General features: G+C 38.5%; 1 protein-coding gene across 1 annotated transcript in view; it reads left to right on the top strand.

The window, feature by feature from the left end:
* Nucleotides 1-12,680, top strand: part of FBN2 (fibrillin 2) — a 258,987-nt gene that overhangs the window by 182,616 nt on the left and 63,691 nt on the right. The window contains exons 24-32 of the mRNA XM_036310847.1: nt 2,891-3,118; nt 3,621-3,746; nt 5,989-6,117; nt 6,897-7,022; nt 9,207-9,332; nt 9,747-9,869; nt 10,025-10,150; nt 10,506-10,631; nt 11,371-11,493. Coding sequence (XP_036166740.1) covers nt 2,891-3,118; nt 3,621-3,746; nt 5,989-6,117; nt 6,897-7,022; nt 9,207-9,332; nt 9,747-9,869; nt 10,025-10,150; nt 10,506-10,631; nt 11,371-11,493 — 1,233 coding nt within the window. The remainder of the gene's footprint in view (nt 1-2,890; nt 3,119-3,620; nt 3,747-5,988; nt 6,118-6,896; nt 7,023-9,206; nt 9,333-9,746; nt 9,870-10,024; nt 10,151-10,505; nt 10,632-11,370; nt 11,494-12,680) is intronic.

Genomic DNA, 12,680 nt, shown 5'->3' with positions numbered 1-12,680 from the left:
AAGTTGATACTGCTCAAAATTTTACCTCCCAAATTAAATTTCTTTAATCAGATATTTTGGGCAAGTTCAAGCTTTCACACTGAGTCAATCGAATAAGAGAACTATGTATATTTTGAACATGGAAGAAAAATTGGAGACTAGTATTTGAAGTTAACATTTACTAGCTCAATGCAGCTGTGCTCTTAGACAACAGTGGGGGAAGTCATGGTCAAAGTTATGTTGTTTCTCTTTGAAAACATTGACCGATCCCTTTTCTTCCTTAACTTCCTTTACAGTTTAAATTTTGTTAATGCTTTATTTTCTAAAAATGAAGAAGCTTTTTCTTTCAACATTGTATTATAGAAATGCCTTGTTGACCTTACTCTTTATCAATGTCATGCTTGACTGAAGTTGAGTTTCATGATTGAAAAGAAACTTGTATTAATTCTGTATCTAAACAATCTTTTATTTACCTAACGGATTTTTCCAATATGCAATGGAAAAGTAAGTTTTAAAAATAACCTTATATGGGTTTGTATTTTAATTTTAAGTTTATAGACAAAGCCTGAGCAATGGTAATGTTATACTCAAAGATCCTTAAGGCATTTATGTATACATCAGTGATTTTTAAAATTAGTGGTAAGAAAAAAATGTTTGCAATATTATACAGTTTAGTTATTATAATTAACACAGATTTTAAGTTAATTTTTATGACATTTAAATATAAGGTCTGACTGTAAAATCATATGGAAATGTTTAGAAATTATGATATTCAAAGTCTGTATAAAGAAAAATTCTTTTCAGATTTTATGCTTAAATTATTTACAAAGTTTAGAAAAAAGTTAAGTGTCTCTTGAAGATGACAGAGTGCCAGTATGCTAAGTGACTAATGAAATCAAGTTGCCTTCAGTAACCAAAGGATACTGTTTATGAAGATATATCATGGATTGTGAATTATCACTAAGCAGAATTAATTCCCAATAACATCCCTCAAAATTAAACCTTCTGTAATATTCTAAAACGATGTGTTGAGTTTTTTATCTCTGTACTTTGGTTAAATGTTTTTGTCACTACTTGAATTATGCTACATTAATTGCTTGTAGCTGGAGATGTGAGAAAGTTTTGAGAAGAGATTGACATATGAAAATGTAAAATTTTCTGAGAATAAAAATAGAGGTAAACTGCTTTGATAGAATTTATCTAAATCAGGGGTCCCAAACCGCAACACTTTGAGGGGACAGGCAGGTAATATAAATGAGTGAGGTGGTAATAAGGAGTGGTGGGGATTGCAGCAAACTGTAGAGTACATAAACCATCCAGAGGCTTCCAAATTTATATTTTAGTTTCTGTGCAAGCCAATCAAAACATTCACAGACCCTATGTGGCAAGTGTGCTGACAGTGTTTTGATTCCTGATGTAAATACTGATATGAATCTGCGTAGTAAAGACACCAGATTACTCTGCCAGGCTATCATAACTTTTTACATCCTTAGTTCAAATGCTTTGTTAAAAAAAAGAAAAAGAGAGAGATTAATTCCAGAATAGCTTCTTGAGCAAATTACCTCAATTACATCAGAAACAATTTGACTCAAGCCAGAGTTCTCAGGCTACCTGTACTTAAATAAAACTGTCACATCTTGTTAAGATCCTTACTGCCCTAGTGACAGCATAGGATAAAGTTGGCTATAAGTGAGACCAGTCCCTGAGTGTCTTGTGGTAGGAGACTCATTGGATTACTGTTACATCTCACACTGATGGGGAATGTGGCTTTTGGTTGGTGTTAATGCAGCTATCTAGGGCAAAATCACCTACTGTGAATATCTATATTCAGTCTACCAAATCAAAATAAAAATTTGCCACTGTTATTTTTTCTTTAAAAATAGGACTTCTTAATTATAATACTTGGAAATGTATGTAATACTAGGCTAAAGGAAGTAGCTAGAGTTGATATTACTTCTGGTTGAGAACTTGAAAGAATCAGTATTGACAGTAAAATAGAAAACACATTTATTTGTTTGTGTTTACATTTCCATTAGGGATCTCTTTTCCTCTGTTAAACAGTTTTCAGGTTTAGGAAAGGATTTAATATCTTAAATAATCTTATCAAGTAAAACATGTTATTTGGTTAAGGAAAGCCTTTTCTGAACTCATTATCCATATTTGCAATTTAACAGCCAAGTGTTTGACTGTAGTTTGACCAACAACTCTACTGGCTAACAGATAAATGTGTTATCTATAGATTATGCTAATTTACCCTATTTTGTGACTGTTGATTGATCTTCTGAGGTCCTAGCTAGCATGCCTAGACTTTAGTATGCTTTGAAGTTGAAGGGAAAATGTGACATTTAAACAAATAATTTGACCCCTTATTAGAGCAGATTTACATAACCTAGGGCAAAAACCATGGTGAAAGATAAGTTTGGCAGGAAAAAAAACTTTAAGTGCAATAATAGTTTTTCTTTATAAAGGTATTTTAATCCTTGTATCAATTGGCCAGTAGATTCAAGTTGATCATTACTGTTTATAACTAGGATGGGACAGGACTGCTCACAAGCCACTCTAAACCATTCAGTGAACAAGAAGAATCTGTCACTGAAATTATTCATTCTTTCTGAAGTGAGCAATACAAGAAGGGGGTCATAGGTGATGATATGGAAGAGCCTTGTCACAAGGGAACCTTTTCTCCTGAAGGTGGCTTGTGAGAATTAAGTAATACTGAAGGAGAACCCACCTTGCTCTCATTAGATGACTGTCATTATGGACTCCACTCCAGGAGGTGCTGGGCTTGTGGTTCTCACCTTCTGCTGAGTCTCCAGGGCCTGGCTTCATGCCAGGCACCGAGCAGAAGTTCGGTATCTGAAAGTTCAGTGTTACAACTTCATCTCAAATTGCAATTTCACCCTCCGCATAGACATCCGCATGGAGCAGTGCTACTTGAAGTGGGATGAAGATGAATGCGTCCATCCTGTTCCTGGGAAGTTCCGCATGGATGCCTGCTGCTGTGCCGTGGGGGCAGCTTGGGGCACCGAGTGTGAGGAATGCCCCAAACCTGGCACCAAGGAGTACGACACCCTGTGCCCCAGGGGTCCTGGCTTTGCTAACAGAGGGGATGTCCTTACTGGAAGGCCATTTTACAAAGGTAACTGAGCGGCACATCATTCCCCTACACTGACACTCACCCTCCACATTCTCTGAGATTTGGTTTTGCTTCAGACATTTGATTTCCCACTTTATTTTCTTTGGTAGGCATAATTTGTGGCCAACCTTATATCCCAGGTGTGAAAATCACCTATATAAGATGATGTGGAAGTAAAGATACAAAACAGTCTGTTAATCTCGCTTTCCTACTATCACTCTACTGTAACTCTGCTTTCCAACTAGATGCAGCCCCAATGTAGCGAAAACTTCTCTAGATCCCTATACTTTACAAAACAAACGAGCAGAAATAAAGGCATCAAAATTCTTCATGAAGAACACAGAATCTTTTTCACAGTTGAAACTTTTTGTGTGGCATCAATGTGATCATTGACATTTTTGACTTGGATACTTTCTTTTCCATCATAATAGATTTTAAGCTGAAAATGATAGGCCTACTCTTTTATATCAACCAACTCTTCAGTCCGGCTTTACTCTGCTTTTAGATATCAATGAATGCAAAGCTTTTCCTGGAATGTGCACCTATGGAAAGTGCAGAAATACAATTGGAAGTTTCAAGTGCCGTTGCAATAATGGCTTTGCTCTAGACATGGAGGAAAGAAACTGCACAGGTAAGACCGCTCCTTGTATTTGGTAAGCCCTGGCTCTCTTCCTTTTGCTGTTTGAAAGCACTGCCATCAAAAGCCCATCCTCGCCCTTGTTGGTTTGGCTCCGTGGATAGAGCCTTGGCCTGTGGACTGAAGGGTCCCAGGATCGATTCTGGTCAAGGGCACATGCCCAGGTTGCGGGCTCGATCCCAGTAGGGGGCATGCAGGAGGCAGCCAATCAATGATTCTCATCATTGGTGTTTCTGTCTCTCCCTCTCTCTGAAATCAATAAAAAATACATATATATATTTGTAAAAGCCCATCCTCTTGTTGAGAACATGTACAATTTTCCATTTTTCTGTTTGTTTCCTTTTTCCTACTCTTAAACCACTTCTCCAAACCTGTGAGAGCGCTGCAAAATAGAATGAAAATGCTGTTTTATCTACAAAACAACATAAAAACATGTTTTTCTGCCTTAGCCTGTTTGCTCATTGGTTAAAGCGTAGGCCACGGACTGAAGAGTCTCAGACTCCATTCTGGTGAAGGGCACATACCTTGGTTGCAGGCTTGATCCCTGGCCCCGTTTGGGGCATGTGCAAGAGGCAACCAGTCAATGTGTTTCTCTCACATCGATGTTTTTCTCTCTTTGTCTCTCCCCCTCCCTTCCACTCTTCCTAAAAAGCAGTGGGAAAAAATATCCTTGGATAAGGAATAACAAATATACATATTTGTAATATACATATGTCATATATATATATGTTTTAAATATATATATATATATATGTATATATATATATAATTTTCAGTGTATATGAGTACTAGAAAACATAGCCATTAAATCAACAATTGTCCACACTTGATATAGTATCCTATTAAAAATGGTGAAGTTTAAAATAGAGAAGTTGTAACATGTTTTCCTCATCTGTGCATGTTCTCCTCGACCTCTGGCTAGATCCCCTCCTGGCTTTTCTTCTCTTAGTTTCCATGGTACTTTCCTATTTCAGTTGCCCTTCTTTGACGATGATGTTTCTTCTCTAATCTTCACAGATTCTTCTTGACTTTGGCATTTTTCATTCCTTTAGTATTTTCCACAGTCCTTTGCTCTCTTAGCATTCTGCCTCTCAGAATGGCATCTACCTTAATGACTTCATGGGTGGCCTCTGTTGAGCTGACTCCTAGGAGCTATCTCTTGCCCTCTACTCCTCCAACATTTCTGACTTCCATCTGGACAGTTCCTCTTTGCTGTCATCTCCCTTTATCCCAGCCCCCCTTCATCTGCCTAGGGACTTCCTTCTATGTATTAATAGCTGGGAGAAAGCAGTGCATGCATATATTAGCGACTTATAAATCCTGCTATAGAGAAACTTAAAAATTGAAATTCAGCAAAATAAATAGATGCTGGTAAAGCATTTTTTCCCCATTGTGACAAATTTTTTTTTTTTTAAAAAGGCCATGTTTTCTTCATTATATTTTATAGACATGACTTCTCTATTGAAAAATCTTAGGTACAGGCATGGGAGGTTTCTCCAAGAATCCTGTTTTTTAGAATATAAATTCTGCTATTGAAGATTCTTAATTACTATAGTATATAAAAAGTAACAAACATTTTTTTAATTTATATTTTTAAAATTAGATCACATCTGAATGTGACATAAAACACACACACACACACACACACACACACACACACACACACACACTGAAATTAGGGCATATTCCAAGGCCCTGCCGAATATGAGCGCTCTCTGGCTCAGAGTTAGTTGGCTGCTTCTGCCTCCGAGGCTGTCCCTCTGTGGTTGGTCACTCTGCTCAGAGGCAGCAGCCCCCTGTTCTGATACCAGAGTGGGCATGGGTTAGTGTTGCAGAACCAGCATGGTCTTTGCATCGTGCGTGAGATTTTCCTCCTGTGTCCACTGCTTCCTCGTTTGCCATCTGCCTAGTTTGGCTCCTCCTGCGGTTGCTTGGTTTATCCATCTGTTACCATTTCAAAGCCACAGAAAGAAATCCCCAATTCCGGAATTCTTAAAGGCAAAAGGCCCCACCTGCCCATTGGCCATGACAGTTTTGGCAGTTGGGGAAAGGAATGCGCCCAAGGCCTGATCCCCTCTAGCTGATCTGCTGAAAATGCATCCTCAAACCGATAGCCACTGACTTCCCCAACATTTCCAGTATGCTTCACCTTCACTTGGAAGGCCAAATCTCTCTCATCTCTAACACCTTCTCATCTCATTCTATTTTTTTATTTCTCTTAAACCCTATGAATTAGACATCGACGAGTGCAGGATCTCCCCTGATCTCTGTGGAAGTGGGATCTGTGTCAACACACCAGGCAGCTTTGAGTGTGAGTGCTTCGAAGGCTACGAAAGTGGGTTCATGATGATGAAGAACTGCATGGGTAAGCGGCTTGAGCTCTTCCTCTCCAGGCTTGAAATCAATCGAGCCCAGACTCTGGCTCAACCATGGCTTGTCTCAGAGCTGTTGACAGCTTGCTTGGCAAGGAGTTGTGGTGTGAGAGAACACCCTCACATGTCAGACAGGAAGTCTGCTCCCAGATGGCTCTTGGGGAGCCCCAACCTCTTGGCACCTTAATGGCAGTGAGATACTGAGGCTGGGTTCTGTTTATTCATAGAATCTAAAATCCACACAGACTACCCAGGAAGGATTCATTTTAAATGTATGACATTGTGTGGTGATTCCAAAATTTAGATTCATGTGAATCTCATGTTATTTTCCTTATTTGTGTGTTATTACAAACTCTTTGGTATTGCCCATGTGTTAGCCCACTCATTTTCATCAGCCTATAGGACCCATTCATGCTGTGTAGAGGTGCACAGTCTAAGATTTTTCTTTCACTTTGATTAGAGATGTAGACAGCAATAAATGATATCGAGTTTAGAGTGATATAAAGTAAATATTGTTTATTTTTATCTTGTGCGAACCTGTTTATTTCATACAAGTAAATTCTCTGGGAGCTCACTGTCTTTAAGAGTAGAACTTTAACCATTTATCCACTGACAATAGAAAAGGTGAGGTGAGCATTATCCCATCTCCTATTCAGCCTGTCTCTTCCACTGAGTCACACTTACCTTGCATAATGATTCTTTCTCCCATGCTGTATGCGTGAATGCTTTTTCCTCAGAGTTCTTTAATGGATCTCACATTTTTACCTTTCAGACATTGACGAATGTGAACGTAACCCTCTCCTTTGTAGGGGTGGCACCTGCGTGAACACTGAGGGCAGTTTTCAGTGTGACTGCCCACTGGGACACGAACTATCCCCTTCCCGTGAGGACTGTGTGGGTGAGTTTGTCTCCTCAGCACATAAACCCACTCAGATCAGCTAGTGAAGATGATAAAGATCAGTGGTTGATTCTAGTAAACTTGATTCTGCCATGTGAAATCTAGCTGATTAAAAATGATAAATTCAGAGTCCCTACATTTGGATTAAGGCCATCTTTAGAGAATGCTTTGGGGACACACGCGAATGAGCCAGCATTGTCCTGGTAGCCTCTTTTTCATTACAAGTGCACCTGAAAGGATCCTGGGTGAGGGACTTTGTGTAAGGCCATGTCATTCCCTCCTCCAGGTAGATGGGATGGGATAGCTGCTTCTCTTGGAAGGTCTGCTCCCTGATAGTTCACCAGTGAATATACCTGTGCAGTCACTCAGCAGAGTCTGCCTCTGTGCCCATGTCTGTCATCATAGGCCAGTGATGGTGAACCTATGACACGCGTGTCAGAGGTGACACACGAACTCATTTTTTTGGTTGATTTTTCTTTGTTAAATGGCATTTAAATATATAAAATAAATATCAAAAATATAAGTCTTTGTTTTACTATGGTTGCAAATATCAAAAAATTTCTATATGTGACACAGCACCAGAGTTAAGTTAGGGTTTTTCAAAATGCTGACATGCCGAGCTCAAAAGGTTCGCCATCACTGTCCTAGGCTCTACTAGCACATGTGAGAACATGTGAGCTCCCCTTACTCCCTCTTCTCACAGAAATACCAGGTCTCTTCCTTGTCCTGAGCTCAGTAGGGATGTCAGGGGCCACAGGAGAAGACCAGCTGTTGGTCTCAGAGCATTCCCACCTACTGCTTTTCATAAATATACGAAGGCCTCTGTGCTTACTATATTCTTATATACTGGCTTTAAAACTTGGATTTAGCCAAGAAACATTTTCTTCACAGACATCTTTCTTGAAAGTATAAACAAATAAGACAGTGTAAGATAGAGCAGATCACACACAAACATAATTTAAGCACATCTTAGTATATTTATTTATAAACTCTATTTATAGCGAGATCCTAATATATTAGATGAATCTTAAATCACAGACTAAACAGACACTTTTTAAAGGTAAATTTAAAAGCTTTAAACATTTTTATTTCATTTTAATAGTGGTACAAATAGTGTTTTTACACAAATAATTACAAAATATTTATTCATGGTTGTCAAACAGTGACTCAGAGGTCAGTTTCTAAGGTCAGCTTATTTTGTTGATTGGTTTTTATGGATCTTAGAGCTGAAAAAAAATGTACCTCTCAAAGGTATAATATACAATATAAGGTACATATTTTTGCATATAGAATAAAACATATAATGATCATAGACATACATTTGTATGTCACATAGTCGTCTTACTAATTTTGAGAATTGAGGATGAATTTCTTGCTATATCCAGTTATATTGTCATTGTTTTCACCTTATATTGTGTCTGCCAGCGAGTTTGTCTGATGAAAAGTGTCACTACCTTTTTCTTGCTGTTCTCTTATGACTTCATCGTTACTACTAGCTTATTTCATAGATCTTTGTAGGAGTTTTTTTTTTTTTAAGGTACTTGTTCATCTTATAAGGGTTAGTTAATTTTAAAATAGGCAGCATAATATGTAGGTCCACCTTTCCAGGCACACTGAACGCACAACTCAGTGAAAACAGATGAACAGGTGAGGGCCCTGTAGGCAGACCCTCTGTTCTGCAGAACCAGATGTCTTCCCTCAGGAGACATCAACACTAGACCATCTGATAGGACCAGCTGAGCGTGCCAATGTAAACCCATCTATTCAACGTGAGCAAGCTTCATTTCCGGCATGTGCTACATGTGTGTGGTCTAATGTGGTCGTCACTAGCCACATGTGGCTATTTAAGTTTAATTAAAATTAAATAACAGTAAAAAGTCAATTCCTTAGTCAGACTATCCACGTTTCAAGTGCTCAGTAGGAGCTACATATTGGACAGCCCAGATGTGGAACAGTTCTATCACTGTAGAAAGTTCTACTGGACAGCACTGTTGTGGGTAGAAATAAGAAATATAGAATCCAAAATTTTCTTAATATTCCAGATAGTGCCCCAGGAGATTATTTTACTTCCCTCTGAAGTACACAAAGCCCTTTGCAGACCATGGCTCCAGTGCAGCATGTTCTTGATAGTTTGTGTGGTGTTTTTAATTGTGTAAAACATTAATTCTGTGTTTCTTTTTATAGATATTAATGAATGCTCCCTGAGTGATAATCTCTGTAGAAATGGAAAATGTGTGAACATGATAGGAACTTACCAGTGCTCTTGCAATCCTGGATACCAGGCCACACCTGACCGGCAGGGCTGTACAGGTGAGACTAGGCCAGGGGGGTCTGGAACCTGTATTTTTCAGATCAGCCTAGGACAACTGCTGGCACTAACTCTATAATGAAGTCAATGGGAGTTATTTGTCCTAAAAATGAATCTAAGATGCCATGGTTTGGTGGTTTTGCAGAGGAATCTCTGGTTTTATCATAAAAAACTCCCTAAACTCCATAGTTATTATGCTTTTGAGCTCTTTATTCTTAGGTTACTGGAGCTAAATGTCAAATGGAATGCTGTCTAAAAGGCAGTAAAAAAAAACTAAGTAAGATTAATGGTATGATGCTAAAGCAACATGAATAATGGGAAGAAAAATTCAAAACTATTTAAGTTTCAAAAGAAGAAAAGCTATTTATTTTTAAGGAAGTAACCCTGCAAGCAATGTGGTGGCAATGTTTTCACAGATATTGACGAGTGCATGATAATGAACGGAGGCTGCGACACCCAGTGCACCAATTCAGAAGGAAGCTACGAATGCAGCTGCAGTGAGGGTTATGCCCTGATGCCTGATGGGAGATCATGCGCAGGTACAGAAAAGAAAACACACACACTTTGTGCGTTTAATTAATTTTATCTTACACATCTGGCGCCAGATAATTTGAGTGGAACTGGATGGGGAAAAATATCTGAGCTTACTCAAAGCCATCCTTCCTTTCATTTGATGTTAATTTTGTATCATCAGATATTGATGAATGTGAAAACAATCCTGATATTTGTGATGGTGGCCAGTGTACCAACATTCCTGGAGAGTATCGCTGTCTGTGTTATGATGGCTTCATGGCTTCAATGGACATGAAAACATGCATCGGTGGGTACCATAAAAGTGGATAAATATTTATACACACACACACACACACACACACACACACATCCAAATTCAGGCACATTTATGCACGTACACACTTATAAACATAAGAGGCTTTTTCAGTTATTTTAAAAATTCAAACCATTTTATTAAAAGGTGTAAAAGTTGAAATGGAGAATTTATTTGGAAAAAATCCTTAAATAAATTATATTTATCTGCAACACTGTATCTTGCAAATAGATTATATTTTTAAATTTTATTTGTGTATTTTAGTATTATGCTATTCAGTTTAAAAGATTGCTTTAGAACTACTAAGATGAACAAATATTAACCAAGATATTGAAAATACATTTTCTAGATGTGAATGAGTGTGACTTAAATTCAAACATCTGCATGTTTGGAGAGTGTGAGAATACCAAGGGATCCTTCATTTGCCACTGTCAGCTGGGTTATTCAGTGAAGAAGGGGACCACAGGATGCACAGGTAGGTCTCAAGCTTGTATCCTCCATGTTTCAGCTTCTTATGTTTCAGAGGCCAACCTTTGACATCATCTGCTCACCAGCATCCGTTAGGCTGTTACCCACACCAGGCTGTGACTGTATGTGTGATGAGGAGCTGACACAGAGCATGTGTGAGGTGTTTGGCTCTTCTTTGTGGTGGCACACCGTTCAGCTACTCCCCACCACAGAGTTGGCTGTGGACCCACAGGTGGAGTCGAGAGTGGGTGTGGAGCCTGGGCCCTGTGGCTCTGATGTGCTTCTGGTGGCACCTGCAGCAGCGTCCACTTTCCTAGGAGGACTGCTGCCCAACTAGGAGAAATGCGTAAAGAAGAAAAACAGTCTCTTTTTGGAAATAAGATTTCTCTTGTCATCTATAGTTCTACATGGAATTTTGTCTATAGTTCTACATGGAGTTTTGTCTGGCCCCGGGAAGGGAAAGGGTTGCTGGTGTGGGTAGGGGCTGGCACACACGTCTATCAGGACAAGAGCTGCTGCATCTCCACTGGAAAAGGGCTGGCAATTTCTTCTAGGGAAGGGCTTGCTTGATTTGGATCATGACGTTTCAAATCTTGTTGGACTCTATGAAAAATAAAAATGTTAATGTTTTTTTGTACAGTTTTAGATACCTCCACATTTTAAAATTTTATCTGCACAGAAATATAGTGGGAAGTAGAACTAATTAGCTTGTATTTTATCTTCTTCATATTAACTATGTTTCTCAGATGTGGATGAGTGTGAAATTGGTGCCCACAACTGTGACATGCATGCCTCATGTCTAAACGTCCCAGGAAGCTTCAAATGTAGCTGCAGAGAAGGCTGGATTGGAAATGGCATCAAATGTATTGGTGAGTTTGCAAATGTAACTAACCTTGGCTAAGACCAAAATCTTAGAGGCTCTCCTTTACATAGTTGTTAACCCGCATATTTGAAGAGGAGCATGCTCTTTTATTTATTCTCTTGAAAACCAAAGGCCATCTTTAGTTGCAAGATAGTTCTTGTCTAAGAGTTTCCTTTAACAATAGTATAAATGATCAAATTACAACAGTATGCCTTGGCATCTGTTTTTCAGTGTGTAGTTCAGTAAAAATTATTTGATGTGTAGCCAAAAATTCAAACAGCTGTATGATGAAAATGACTAATATATTTCCCCAATCTTTTCATAATCAGTGAGATTTAAAACTTGTTGAAATAAATGAAGGGAATGAAAAGGTGTTTTCAGATAACCTAAGTCTGCAGCAAGTAGTCCATACCAGCCTCCTAATAAAAAATAGAATTTTTCTTCCAGAGAAATATTAATGTTTTGCTGGATTGCAAGGGGTCTGATTTAAAGAAAGGAGAATGGGGAAACAGTTGACATATTCCAAGTGTTATAGATCTTTAGCCAAAGATTAATAAGTGTTTGTAACTGTGAGGCAGAAGACTGGATTTTCCCCTTGGTGTCATGCACAGTGCTGCTTACTGTGCTCAGTGTTTTACATGCCTTAACAATAAAACATTTTCCAAATGGTAAGACTTATGCAAGTCTATTTAAAGTAGAAAATTAAGCAAGCTAAACTGACCTCCCCATGATTGCCCATTAAAACCTTATAAGCCTGCAGTAAGCATTAAAGAATAGCCTTAAAATCTCTTATCAATAATATATTAATTTAAATATGCATTTTCCTCCATTTAATTGTTTTATACTTTTCAAATTTTTATGAGCTGACTATAGAATTTAAATTATCATAGTTTCCAAATAACTTTGCTAAGGAATGTTCTATGATGGCTTCAAGTCCAGTCCACTAGCTGCCCACTCCTAGTCCAGCCATCTCTATCATTAATCTCACAACTTTTCAGCCATATCCCACTTCCCATTTGTCTAGTCCCACTTGACTCCTCTTTTTCTCTCTTTTAGCCTCCCTTTTGTGTGTGTCTTGTCCCCTATCACTCTGGCAAGCTATTGCAAAATAGCCTTCCTCCACTACCAAAGATTCTGCTGTGCCCAGGCTTCTCTAATACAAAATATCCTCCAGATTCCTCACTCCTTTCCATC

This window comes from Myotis myotis, unplaced genomic scaffold (assembly GCF_014108235.1).
Source record: "Myotis myotis isolate mMyoMyo1 unplaced genomic scaffold, mMyoMyo1.p scaffold_m19_p_5, whole genome shotgun sequence".
Lineage (NCBI taxonomy): Eukaryota > Metazoa > Chordata > Mammalia > Chiroptera > Vespertilionidae > Myotis > Myotis myotis.
This window is presented reverse-complemented; position numbering and strand designations above follow the sequence as displayed.